Raw genomic sequence first — 14,405 nt, forward strand, 5'->3', positions numbered from 1 at the left:
TTCCTCAGCTTTAGGACTTATGTTCAGCTAGACTCTCAGGCAACTCCCAAAATTCTTTAGTAATTTTGATTCAGTTTTGAGAGGAGACAAGTACAGTGTATATCTATTCCACCTTCTTGACAGGAAGTCCTCATGACAAGTTTTAAAAAGCATTTAAAGTATTTTTCATGAAACTTTATATTTTCTAATCAGTTATCAAATTTTCTAAAGATTTTATAAATGTAAACATTCTCATGACTTAATGATTTTTTAAAAAACAAAGTAATGAAATATGTATTAATCAGCCTAAACCATTAGTTCCCAGAATATTAGCCACAGTCGCTTTCACAGGGTAGTTCAACATCAGATTTCAAACAAATTACAAGTTAAAATTTTCACTGTTTGCACGGTACTTATGTTAATATGGATAACAAAAGATGAATGATAATTTCATAATTTAGTCTTTTGATGCATTCAATTATTCATAGCTCAGCAACCTTTTATGTCAGATTTTATTAATTTATTTTCTCTATGCTATAATACACTGCATTATATTATTTATGAATTATCTAATTACTTCTCTCTGAGTAGATCTAAAGATATGGCAGAAACAGTTCACCTGAGAAATTTTGGATTTTTTTCTGTTAAGATTATAGTTACATAAGCAGTTGACCCAGTAGATTGTACCCTTCTTAAATATTTCATGTGTATTAACTTTATAGATTCTTAGTTGATAACATTCCAAATATTAAAGCAGTTACAAATCAAAAACCACATTTTATCTCAGTTCATACATCCATATTAGATATTATAACTGATTATGAATATGCTCTCAGTTTTAATTTCTGAATATACCTGAGTAATTTAAGAGTCTCTTTTGTTAATCAAATTTTTTTTTCTTAAACATTTCTGTAAAGACTTTCAAAAATTCATTCCTCATAAATTTTTCTGACTAAGGATTCTGAATTTAAGGTGATGTGTTAGAATTAAAATGTATAAAACTCATTGATAATGGCAAAAGAGCTATAAGCAATTCTGTCAGTAGGATTGTATAGTTAACTTTATAAGGAGGTATGTTTTCTATTTTCCTTGACATCGTTTTTATATCTTTTATGCCTTTTTCAGAGTTGGATTATAGTTTTCTGGTATATGGTGAAAACTTTGAAATTGCAGAAATCAATGGGATGAAGCTACTTAACATCACACGGAAAAAACTTAAGGAACTTGGTGTAATCCAAACTGATCACCAGGATATCATATTAAAAGCAGTCACTAATATTAATAAAAAGGTGAGTATAGAACTGTTTTTATATTGTGTGTCTTTCTAGTTAAAAAAAAAGTTAAAAGCAAGAACTGTGCTTTTTGTCTGCTACACAGTCTACAGTAAATTGCAGTTTTTTACTTTTCTAGTTCAAAGGTAATTATGACTGATATGGTCTCTAATTATTCTGCCTAAGAATTCTGTGGATCGCTCTCATTTTTATATTTAAATGGAGGCACTATCTGAAATGGTTGCTATTTCTTGCTCTGCCTTGAAAGTAATGTGCTCCTTCATTCTTGGGAAAAGTTAAGGATATTCTGCCTAAAGTTACTTTCTCCCAGAAATGAAGGTTGGAGATAGAGATTCTAGGAAATTTTCTCACAAATTCCTATAACATCAAAAGACTGAGAGGACTGCTATATCTACTGAGATTCAAAATGAATCCAAATATGATGAGAATGTTCTCAAGGCTAGATACGATAGTCTAGACAGCTGTCTTTGAACCTAGACATAGAGTTGTCATTTTATGTAATAGCCAAATCAACCCAGAATTTAGCAATAAATACAACGAGTAAACCTAGACCTATTTAACAAATAATAATAATAAAAAACCTTTGAATATTTTCATTATTTCAGTGTTTTGATCATGCTAAAATCTACCCATCTGTTCAAAAAATATTTTTTGAGGTCCTATAATTACTTGAGTAATTTAAATAATATCATATGCCTAATCATGTCTAATGGGTTTATTTCCATTTTTCTTTTATTTGACAGGCTTGAAACACTTTATTTCTAATAGATTTTAAAATATTTTAGTATGTCAAAAGAGATATCTTTTGGATGAATTTTATCCTTCTATATTTTCTATAAACACTGCATGCTCTTTTTTAGAGTAAAGTCTCTGTGTATCTTTTCTTTCATAATCTAGTTAGACTTTACAAGAGTAAGATGACATGTATATTTCATTACACTTTGTTTCCCATTAAGTTAGGTATTTCGCTGAGACCGTTAACTAGCATACACCATGAAAATCCTTGCACATTACCTGAGCAAAGTGAATGTGTCAGTCATAAAAGGGTTTGGTTTTAACAACAGTAACCTAGATTATTTAAGCACCAATTTATTTCTGATTGGAAGACTTACACTGGTGGCTACTGATTATATCAAGAGCTCAGCTGCCATTTTTGACAACATGGATGGATGTCAAGATTACTATACTAAGCGAAATAAGTCAGAAAAAGTTGATAACCACGTGATTTGACTCATACATGGGATATAAAACTGAAAGGAACAAATGAACAAGACAAATGAACAAAACCTCATAGACACAGACTACAGTTTAGTGGTTACCAGAGGGAAAATTAGGAGGGGGAAGGTATATAATGGCAAAGGGTATCAAACATGTGACAGAAGGAGGTTTGACTTTGGGTAGTGAACACATAATGAAGTTATACATATGATGTATTATTGAATTGTACACTTTAAACCTATATAATTTTAACTAGTCTCGCCCCAATAAAATTAAAAAAGAAGTGAAATAAATTGAAAGCAGAAAAAAAACTCAAGTAGTTATTCCCTATAGAGTAGAAAACTATTTAAAAATATCTGATGGGGGAAAACCCTAACAGTATCAATTTCTCTCAAATAGCCATTCTCTAGAATATCTTGGCATCAAAACTCAGTTCCTTGTTCTTACATAATCTCATAAATGAATTTTTGTGACTATACTACCATGTTACCCATTCTCGGCAGCATGTTTCAAAGGAATTTCTTTTAATGAAAAGAGAAAAAGGATTTATAATATATAAATCTGTACTTCTATCAAATTTACTGAGGCATCTATAAGCCAAAAGACAATAAAACTTATACTCTCTAAATATTTCATTACCATATTTATCTTGCCTGGTATCTGCCTGACTAAAGAAACATTGTCTAAATAGCCAAACTGTAAACCATATTTTATTGAATTTAAGATTCCACTCTTGGTTGCCATTATTTCATTGCCCGCCATGAAAGAAAAAAAGATGCTACCAATTAAGCTAGTCCAATGCTTTCTTCCCACATAGATAAGAAATTATATCCTGATTTAATATTTTAAAATACAAAAAAAAATCTACTTACTCCCATCAATGAAATACGGCATTATGCAAGTCTATATGGTCCCGAAGGCATAAGTGGTGGTAATATTTTAGAAAATTAAATGGAAAAGGTATACATGTTCCTAGAGGTCATAGAGGGATGAGTTTTTTATATAGCTGGTTGGGCAATGACTTTTGGTAAGGCTGTTTCTGATTCAGATTCTGAAAATGAACCAAGTGTCATGTATCTTAACTGGACATTTGGAGTTTCCATGATAGAATAGTAATACCCCTATTAGAAGAAAAATGCTCAAGAGAATGTGAGCTGAAAAAAAAGTCAAAAGAAAAAGTAGTCTGAGGACAGGTTTAGAATAACAATTTATTTCTCAGGTAAGAGGAAAACGTTTGTTTTATTTTTTATGTTTTAATGGAGGGAGGGGTGAAACTTGGAAAAAGAGGGAGACATCAGCAGTCATGGATAATTATTTTCATTGTCATGTATTTAATACAAATTCATCGTAATTTCTTTATTGTAAAATGGTAAGTAGATACATGGACCACATGCGTAAGATTTAAAATATGTTATAAAAGATAAAATTTTTAATAAGTACAGATAAGTAGAAATAATGATACAAGACAATCAGTTTTTCAGCACACTCTGTATTATGATTTTATGGAACTCAGATATGATTTATGTGTTGGAGAGATGGGACATCAGGATTAGAGTTATAATTTTAATTAAATTTATTGGGGTAACATTGGTTAATAAAATTATATAGGTTTCAAGTGTACAATTCAATAATATGTCATATGCATATTGCATTCTGTTTCTATCACCCAAAGTCAAATCCCTTTTGGTTACCAAATATTTGACCCTCTTTCCCCTTATCTACCTTCCCCCTTCACCCCATTTCCTCTGGTAACCACTAAACTCCTGTCTGTGTCTATGAGTTTTTGTTTGTGTTGTTTGTTTGTTACTTTCAGTTTTATATTCCACATATGAGTGAAATCATGTGGTTATCAACTTGTTCTGTCTGACTTGTTTTGCTTAGCATAATTTCAAGATCCACCCATGTTGTTACAAATGGTAGTGTTTCATCTTTTCTTATGACTGAGTAATATTTTGTTATATATATATGTATCACATCTTCTTTATCCAGTCATCCGTTGAAGGGCACTTAGGTTGTTTCCATGTCTTGGCTACCATGAATAATGCTGCAGTAACCATATGGATAAATGTTTTCAAATTTGGGGAGTAGATACCCAGAAGAAGGATTGCTGTGTCATATGGTAATTCTATTCTTAATATATTTTTAGAAACTTCCACACTGTTCTTTATAGTGGCTGTACCAATTAACATTCCCACCAGCAGTGTATTAGGGTTCCTTTTTCTCCATAACCTCTCCAACACTTATTACTTTTCTTGTTGATGATAGCCATTCTTACAGGCATGAGGTGGTATCTTATTGTGGGTTTGATTTGCATTTCCCTAATACCTAGTGAGATGGAGCATCTTTTCATATGTCTGTTGGCCATTTATATGTATTCTTGGGAGAAGTGTCTGTTTTAGTCCTTTTCCCATATATTAATTGGATTATTTGTGCTTTTTTGTTGTTGTTGTTGTTGACTTGTATGAGTTCTTTGAATATTTTGGATATTAGCCCCGTATAGGAGGCGTTGTTTGCAAACATATTCTTCCATTCAGAAGGTTGCTTCTTTGACCATGATAGGTGATAATAGAAACTTAGGGAAGTGTTGTTGGAGAATATCAGGACGCTCAAGTTATAATAATAATCATAATAATACTACTTGATTTTAAGGAGCAAGGGAGCATTTATAAAGTACTATCCCATATTCTAGTCTCTTTTTAACAACTTTGAGAGAAAATAAAAGAACATCAGGCATTCTTAAACACATGCAAAAGTACAAATTAAAAAATGATGTGTTAAAAAAGAAAATAACATCAGGGATAGATGTTATCATGCCTATTTTATAAATAAAGAAACTCTGAGTCATAGAGTTTAATTGCCTTGCTCCATGATTGCTTGATGAATAGATGATGGATATGAGTCTAGAATTCAGATGTTCAGGCTTAGTATTCTTAACACTGAATCAAGGCAGGAAGCACAGAAAAGATGAATAGTGAAGGACAGAATGAATGAGAAGGATCTAGAGGCTATCAGAAGAGCCAAGAACTCACTACAAGTTAGAGGAGATGTATCTGTGGAGGGCATTCTCAGTAGAGTCAGATGTTACTAGAGAGGTAAAAGAAATTTTTAAATACATTTACAGGCAGTAAATTATGAGGCAAAATATTGTCCTACAATAATAATGAAGTATTTTGACAAGGAGATAGAGGTAAACCAAACATAACAAAGTTATACATGGTTTCTCTGTTGGGCCCTTCTTACATATATGATTTGCTTCATGGGCTTTTGTTATTACCAAGTTTGCATATTTAAACTCAGCTAAACAAGAAGAAAGTATTGTTCAATTTTCATGCTTACACATATTCATCTTTTCTTGGCTAAGAAGGTAATATCATGTATTATTAATAACCTTGGTATGACCTTCGTGTCCTTGAGAGAAGGTCAAATGAGCATTTACTGGCAAATGTATAATCACATTTTTCCATACTTTTTAGCCCCATGCAATCAGGAAGTATTCAATGGTTTGTCAGTAAAGCATGAAGTTGAAAATCTGTATTCAGTGGATTTACTGTTTTTGCTACTGGGTTTTCTCTTCTCTTTGAGTTAATTACAAGGAATAATACTAGGCAAGAACAATATCAAAGGAAACAGGATATTATTAAATTAGCATTACAGATGTTTACAGATGTGTTTATCATTTGGCAGTGTTGGCACAGTAAATTAATTTGGATATGCACGAATGGGTAATCATAGAGGTTTTATACCAGTTAATAAATCAAAATTGTGTTTTGTATAAGTTATGTGTTTCGTATTCAAGTTATGTGAAGATAATTACTGACAAATATGATAATGTAATATCATCATAAGTAGAAATTCAGCTCTGTGACAGCAAGGATTTTATGTCCCTAAGAGAAGTAGGGAAGTTTATTTTTCTAAAATAATATAATTTGAATTAACTGAACTACAACTCTCCAATATGTCCTCTTGGTGTCACTGATCATGATTACTGTCAATGTCATTTAGAGAGTTTGCAGAGCCTTTTCAATGATTTACAATTGATCATCTATTCTACTAAAAATAGAAGTTTGGGAATAATGGTAATATTTTCTTTTTCAAAAATAGAAAAATAAGAAGTAATGGGGATAATTATATTTTGAAAGCTCATATTATAACCCAAACAAATTTTTCCTTTTATTATATGGAAAATTAATTAATTTCAGTGTTATTTTCTAAATTTATCCTCAAACCTAGCTCATTTGTAAATCTAGGGCAGAATCTATCATTCTATAAGACATGTAAGTTGTGACTTTCTGTCTCCAGCTTTTCAGTATAGAAAATGTTATCAATTGTGGATTACAATTTTATTTTATAGATTATTTTCTCATATATGAGAAAAAGAAGAAAAATCTATTGCTTTTTTTATGTCACTCTCACCCAGTTTTGTGTAAACTCTCATGCACTCTTATGTTTAGAGTAGAACACTAGACATTATGGAAGTTCATTTTCCTATATAACTCCTCTTGAAATATTGAGTAGAAGGATGTAAAAAATGTTTACCTTTACTTCCATGATTAAACTAATTTTCACAGTACTCTAAAAAATTCTGGTGAAATCAGATTGAAAAGCAGTGTTTTCACATAACGAAGCTATTGTTCTCTTCCTCAATTCTGAAATACAGAGATTACTGTACAGCTTCTTTAAAAATATATCTAGTTGCCTCTTAGTACCATGTTGCTATAACAAATGGGTGTAAGTTGCAACCATGTGAGAAGAATGGAATGCGATTTAAATGATGACAAAGCAGATGGTTTACTGTTTGGCAGTTGGAAGGAAAGATCTGTAACTGATTTCTTGGCTTTAAGACTTAACTCATTTAAATTCATTTACATGCAATGAACTTCTTTGGAGATGATCTAAGAACAAAATTTAAAAATCTTCATCTCCCATCTAAGAAATATAAACCTTTCTGGCATGTGCAGACTTTTCATTAAAATGCCCTTTATTCATTCTTCTTACTTAGTACAATGAAGTTAGATTTCAATAGCTCTAAACAGATTAAATAGAAGAAAAAAAACCTCAGTTAATTTATTTACTAAGGACATGAAAGCAATGTGTAATGGATGGCAAAATTTGAGGAACTTGAATTATAATGTAAGATCTTTAAGTGTATTGGGGAAGAAAAATACCTAGATATGTAGATAAATGTGTTACATCATAATGGGAAAGATGAATTTTATAATTTGGGACTGCTTATGGATGTAAATTTGACATAGTCTTATTCTGCCTTCTGTAATACCATCATTATAGCTATCTAATTGTGTGTTCTAAAACATTATTACTTTTTCAATTATCTTTTCATTCTTTATTGTATATTTGCATTGGGGTTGATCTAAACTAAGTGCTCAAGTACTTAAGCCTGTTTACTCAGAGCTAAATGGATGGCTCTTTGTCCTGTGAAGGGTGCCTATGCAACTCATTTTCATAACTTTTACAGCTTTTATTAATGCTTTACCATCACAATATGTTTGCAATTAAATTTCATCTCTCCATCTTTCTATTATTCAGCATTTCAAGGGAAAAAAATCTTAAATAATTATAAAGCCAGGCAATCCAAATAACTCTTCTTGGTCTTTCTCCTATAATCTCATTTTTCTAATCCTCTTAATAGAAATTAAAGTTAAATATCAAGACTAAAGATGTGTAATATGAAAATTAATGTCCGTCCAACTATTTGACTAGTTATCAGGTTCAACAATGGAAGCTTGCATGGTAAGCCAGAAGTTAAGGAAATTGCGTTACTATCTCACTAGGTGATTTATCACTTATATACCTACAGAGCAGGAAGTTCTTCAAATTTATTCATGGTTATTAAAATTCCAGAATTGGTAGCTGGTTGATTTTTATATTGACACTGAGGTAAGTTACAGTTGTTATGGGGGACTTGAATTATTTGGACAGCTGCTGGAAATGCCATTCTATTCATAGCAAGGCATGTGTCTGACTATGCCTACCATTCTTTTCCTTCATCACTATTTACTAACTATAAGATGACATGGTCACTCTTTCCCAAGGCTTCTGTGACTTCTAAATGTTCTTTCTTAGTCAGAATTTGGACCAGAAAAACTGTTCTTATCATGGTTTTCTTTTCTGAGAAATGAAATTGCCAAGAGTGCAAGTCTCCAGACTCAGGTGAATTTTATCATAGAGTATGTGAGTGGGAGCTAAATATATGTACATATTATTTCAGGAGGAGGGTCAATAATCTTGTGTGGGATAGATGTCAGAAGTTTAAGAGATAGGAAAATTTTGATCTTAAACTGTTTTACAAAGTTTCTCCAAACATAAATATTTTATAATATATAGAAATATTGGTTAAATGTAAATAGCTCAATTCATAGATGATTAAATAACTGCACTAAAATAATATTATTTAATGCATTTAAACTTAATTTCTATTAAAATAGAATTGAAACTCACCATGCAGAAATTACCTACATAGTTCTTCTTATCTTTGCTTGTTTAACAGTTTTAACTTTTTTAAAAAATATAATTTCTCCCTCCTTGGCTGTTTTTCTTCATAAATTATTTTTATTTTTCCCCCCTTAGAACAAAGTTGAAGAGCAAACTATGCAAGGAGATCAGGTAAGAAAACAATAGTTAACAACAGCAACAATCTATTGAAGATACTTAAGTTTAAAAAATTGTTGTAATGCAAAGGACCTCAATATGATGAGACTGATGTTCTCAATTTTATATAATTTTATGGTTCAAAATATAATTACTAAATTGCTTTAGAATCGCTACAATTTCCTGTAATGTGGGGGAAAGGTGAGTTAAATTGGATCTTTTCTCTACAGTACACCGCATATTAAGCTGGAAACATCTGGATGACTAATTGGTTCACTTTACACGGGGACTGTTTAAATCTATTTCTGTAAAAAGTTCTAGCACATGACCTTTTTTTGGCTCTGGGCTTCTGGATGTCATAGTAGTTGGATACTTGTCATTTCTTTTCTCTTTTGTATTGTTTCAGCTGTATGTTTGTGTGTGTGTTTGGTATGGTGTATAATGCTCAAGATATTGCTGGACAATTATAAGTTCTTTTGTGTTTTTGCTAATATGTAAGAGTTTCTAAGTAGTGAGGATTTCTCTAGTTTTTTTCTATTTTTTTGAGGGGAATATATCTATTTACCAGATAATTTCTTATAATTAATTTACCATTGTACTAAAGATGTGTTTTGCAAGTGAGAAGAGTTTGCAAGTGAATACACAGGGGGATTATTAAAGTATGGACATATTTCATCAAAGGAATACTGATTTACCCATTTTCAGTCATAGAACTTAAAAAAAAATCATTATATACGGTTAGTCTTTGCAAGTATGGAAAGGATACTTAGAGATTCATTTGCAAATTTCCTTCTGGGCAATCAATTTAGCATAGGTTGTCTATGTATGAGTTCATAATTTCATAGATTTTTAAAAACATGTCATTATTATCTTGGCAGAGTTAAATTGGATATGTAAATGCTCAATTAGAAAATCTGATGATATGAATAGTATCAATATCTTAGCCCAGATTGTAAAGAGTTTCTCTGTTTAGTTACTTTTGAGGATTAATATGAACTCTAAGTTCTGAGATTCTTAAGGATTCACATATTTTCTGATTGTAATCACTTTCACACCGATGTTACAGTATATTTTGTAATGTGGATAGTAGTCTTCAATAGGAAAAGCAAATATATTTGCAATTGTAGATTAACTGTTGTCAGATTTAGAATTCTCAAGTGAAATTTTGTCAAGACACTGTTTAAATTGATGTTACCTCAGGCCATTTCATTCATTTATCCACAGATACTTCTGGTTGTTGTGGATTCTTTGTTTTTAATTCAAGGGTGTGATGGGAAATGTATTCAAGTAGTTGGTTCTGACAATGCCAAAGAAATCACTTCTCTAAATTATTCAACAGAGTGGTTTAGGTTTTAGGCTCTGGAGTCAGTCTGCCTGGATTTTCATTCCAGATAAAAGGTACTAACTGTGACCTTGCTCACATTACTCAGTGGCTCAGAATTTCCATTGCTTTATCTGCAAAATGGAGATAATAACGATGCTAAAAACACTCCCCTGTGCTAAAGCCTAACTGATTAAAATCAGTCTGCCATTAAACATCCCTCATGAATTTAATGCCTATCTATAATGCTAGCTCTCTCATTCATTTTTTAGCATTCTTAACTTTCCTACTTCACTTTAAGCATTTAAAACCTCTTTCAATTGCCGGTCAAAAGCAATAGGTAGTGAGGATGGAAAAGAAAGGAGGCCAGCCATCTTGAAAAATTATGATTGTAACACTAAAAGCAATTAATATTAATAGCTTACATTTGTAAGCTTTATCATTTTAAAGTGCTAATGTATGAATAAATATTATTATACACACACGTATACACTTTCAGGCTCACAAAATGTTTTATGTATCCTTTCATAACTGATGTTCTTTCTCAGTCAGAAAAGGGGTGTGGATTTCTCTGGAAGGGCCAACATACATAAATAATATATGCATTTTGGGTACTAGAACAGGCCGGAAAGAGTCTCTTTTTGAAGAGAATACCATAAGCCTTCTTTAAACAGACAGATTAGTGGATTCAGAACTGATGGTCAAGTCAATAAGGATACACACACACACACACACACACACCTATACATACATACATACATACACACATACATGCTAAGGAATAGAGTCTTTAACTAGGAGTTTATAAGTAAAAAGTAGAGTTTGAGCAATGGAACAGACTGGAGAGTACAATGTGTGTTTGGGAAATAGTGAAAAATCATAGCCTTTACTATAGGGATGTAAAATAAGATTCGGCTTTGGATTTCTAGGAATAAATGTTGTGGAGAAGTCAAAATCTAATATGGAGTCCTAACTCATTGACTCATAAGGACCAAAGAAACTACTGTTAGCTTTGCGAACAGTCATTTTGTTATGTTCCTTTTCTCTTATGTTTTTGTTATCACCATACTTCATATATCACATCTCAAAACACTCAAGATTCTTATTATCCTTGGATGTTATGCCTTTTTTAGATGGTAGAAGCTTTGTATTTACTCTTTTCTATATCTATATATCAAAGTATAACTTTTTTAAGGCACAATGAATGAAAATTAATGAAAGAAATGAAATCACAAAGCAATAGTGTGCTGGTAAATGTTTAACAGCTGGCTGTCTGGTAAAAAACAGGCATGATATATAAATATAGATAGATATAGATAGATAGATAGATAGATAGATAGATAGATAGATAGAAATAGAGATAGAGATAGAGATATATAGATATATATATATATATATATAGAGAGAGAGAGAGATAGAGATAGAGATAGAGATAGAGATAGAATATACATGAACATATATGATATACATATATATTACTGATATTAAGGACACATAAGCACATAATTTACAAATAGTAAAATACAAAGTATTCTTTATTATAAATTCCATATAGACAATTGATTTTAAGGTAATGAATATTAGGTAATTTTTTATGTTAATGTTTAAACAAAAGTAAAACAATGGATGTGTATATTAAAAGTTCACACTTTCGTCAATAACATGAGTTACTTCGTTAAATAAAATGATAGTTTTTATAACTCAGAAGACTATTAACTCATCTTTTCATGACATTCATAATATCATAGCTATAGATGTAACAGTCACATTTCTAAATTTTATCTGCATTATTAACAGTTACTCATAACTTTCATAAGTCTAAACAATGAGCAAAACAATCAAAGCTTGACTTGTAGAATCAGAAGCTTGTCAGCTTCAGTGGTATAAATATTTTCTCTGTGGCTTGATCTACCAACTTAATGGAGTTGGGAAGAAATGTACAATAACATACCACCAAACAGATACAACGGATATAAATGGCTCAAGAAAACCAATAAAATAATAAAGAGATAGTGAGTTCTGAGCATTTACTGTCTTTGTTTTTAAAATAACATTTAATTGTAAGTTAATTTATTTATTTTAATAATGGCTGTGTTTAATAACAAGCTGGCAAAATTTTTGACAATTTATCAATTGCCTCTAGCAAGTCAGTAAGAACCAGCTTTAGTACACCACTGGAAATAGTATCATTAATTTATTAAAAATCTGTAAGTGAATCTGGGTGTTAGCAAGCATATTTTTAATTAAGATATAGTTGACATATATTGTATAAGTTTAAGGTATACAACATGTTGATTTGTTATATTTATATGTTGCAATATGATCATCACTCTAGCATTAACTGACACCTCTATCATGTAAAACAATTATTATTTCTTTGAAATATATAATACAGTATTATCGACTATAGAACTTATTCATCTTCTAACTACAAGTTTGTACACTTTGACCAGCTAATTCCCAATTCCCCCAGCCCTCAGCCCCTGGTAACCACTATTCTACTCTCTGTTTCTATGAGTTTGGCTTTTTTTTAGATGCAAATCTAAAGCAAGGTATCACCTCACACATGTTAGAATAGTTATCACCAAGAACATGCGATAACAAGTGTTGCTGAGGATGTAGAGAAAAGAAACCCTTGTACACAGCTGGTGGGAATGTATATTGCTATAACAACTGTAGAAAACAGAATGAAGATTTCTCAAATACATTAAAATTGAACTACCATATGATCCAACAATCTCACTTCTGGGTATATATCCAAAGGAAATGAAAGCAAGAAATTGAAAAAATATCTGCACTCCTATGTTTATTGCAGCATTACTCACAGTAGCTGAGATATGGAAACAACCTAAATGTCTGGCAGCGGATAAAGAATGTGACATATATGTATTTCAGCCATGAGAAAGAATGGAATCCTGCCATTTGCAACAACACTGATGGACCTTGAGGGCATTATACTAAGTATGATAAGTCAGAGAAAGAAAAATAATGGATGGTATCACTTATATGTGGACTCTAAAAAAGCCAAGCTCATATTAAGCATGTTGATTCACTGAACATCATTAATCATACAGAATAACTCACTGTGGGAAAGTAGCAGTTGTTAAAATGGTTACTACCTATAAACCCCACTTAAATGCAAAGGTCTGTATATTGAATGGTCTCTTTAGTATTTATTATTTTTGGTATTTTTATAGAATGTTTCTTGTAACTGTCAATGTATTTGGAAACAATAAGGGTACCACCAAATATTATAGGAATAGGAAACCTCAAGATTGGAAAATAAGAGAAAAAGAATGGGGAGTTTGAGGTGGAGAAGATTGAGGCATGGAGATGGTAGCAGGAAGTATCAATCTCAATAGTAACCCTGAAATAGGTATCTCCAGGAGTATTAGTATTTTATTGCTGCCATAATAAATTATTAGAAACTTAGGAGTTTATAACACTAGCTTATTTTGTATTTATCTGGGTCAGAAGTCCAGTATGAGTCTCAGTGGGCTAAAATCTAGGTGTCTGCAGAGCTGCTTTCCTTTCTTCATGTACTAAGAGAGAATCCATTTCTTGTTCATTCAGGTTGTTGGCAGAATTTAGTTCTCTACAGTTGTAAGAGCGGCAGTCTTGTTTCCTTGCTGAATCACTGAGAGCGATTCCCAGCTTGTAGAGGCTGCCTCTATTCTTTGCCTCAATAGTCCCCTTCCATCATCTTTAAAGCCAGCAATGGCTAAGTGAATCTTTCTCATGCTTTGAATCTCTCCTACCTCTTTTTTTGTCATTACAGCTCTGTGACTTCTTTTTCTGCCATCCTCTTCTGCTTTTAAGGACCCATGTTATTGCACTAGACTCACATAGATAATCCAGGATAATCTTCCCATTTTTAAGGTCAATGGTTAAGCGACCTTAATTCCATCAACAACCTTAATTCTATTTTGCTACATAACAACATATTCACAGGTTCCAGGGATTATGACATGGGCATCTGATGGAGGTAC

General features: G+C 31.6%; 1 protein-coding gene across 1 annotated transcript in view; it reads left to right on the forward strand.

Annotated features, from left to right (window-relative positions):
* LOC107519749 (connector enhancer of kinase suppressor of ras 2-like) overlaps positions 1–14,405 on the forward strand; it is a 187,073-nt gene that overhangs the window by 59,663 nt on the left and 113,005 nt on the right. The window contains exons 3-4 of the mRNA XM_016162728.2: positions 1,105–1,268; positions 9,075–9,110. Coding sequence (XP_016018214.2) covers positions 1,105–1,268; positions 9,075–9,110 — 200 coding nt within the window. The remainder of the gene's footprint in view (positions 1–1,104; positions 1,269–9,074; positions 9,111–14,405) is intronic.

Source organism: Rousettus aegyptiacus, unplaced genomic scaffold (assembly GCF_014176215.1).
Source record: "Rousettus aegyptiacus isolate mRouAeg1 unplaced genomic scaffold, mRouAeg1.p scaffold_m13_p_9, whole genome shotgun sequence".
NCBI lineage: Eukaryota > Metazoa > Chordata > Mammalia > Chiroptera > Pteropodidae > Rousettus > Rousettus aegyptiacus.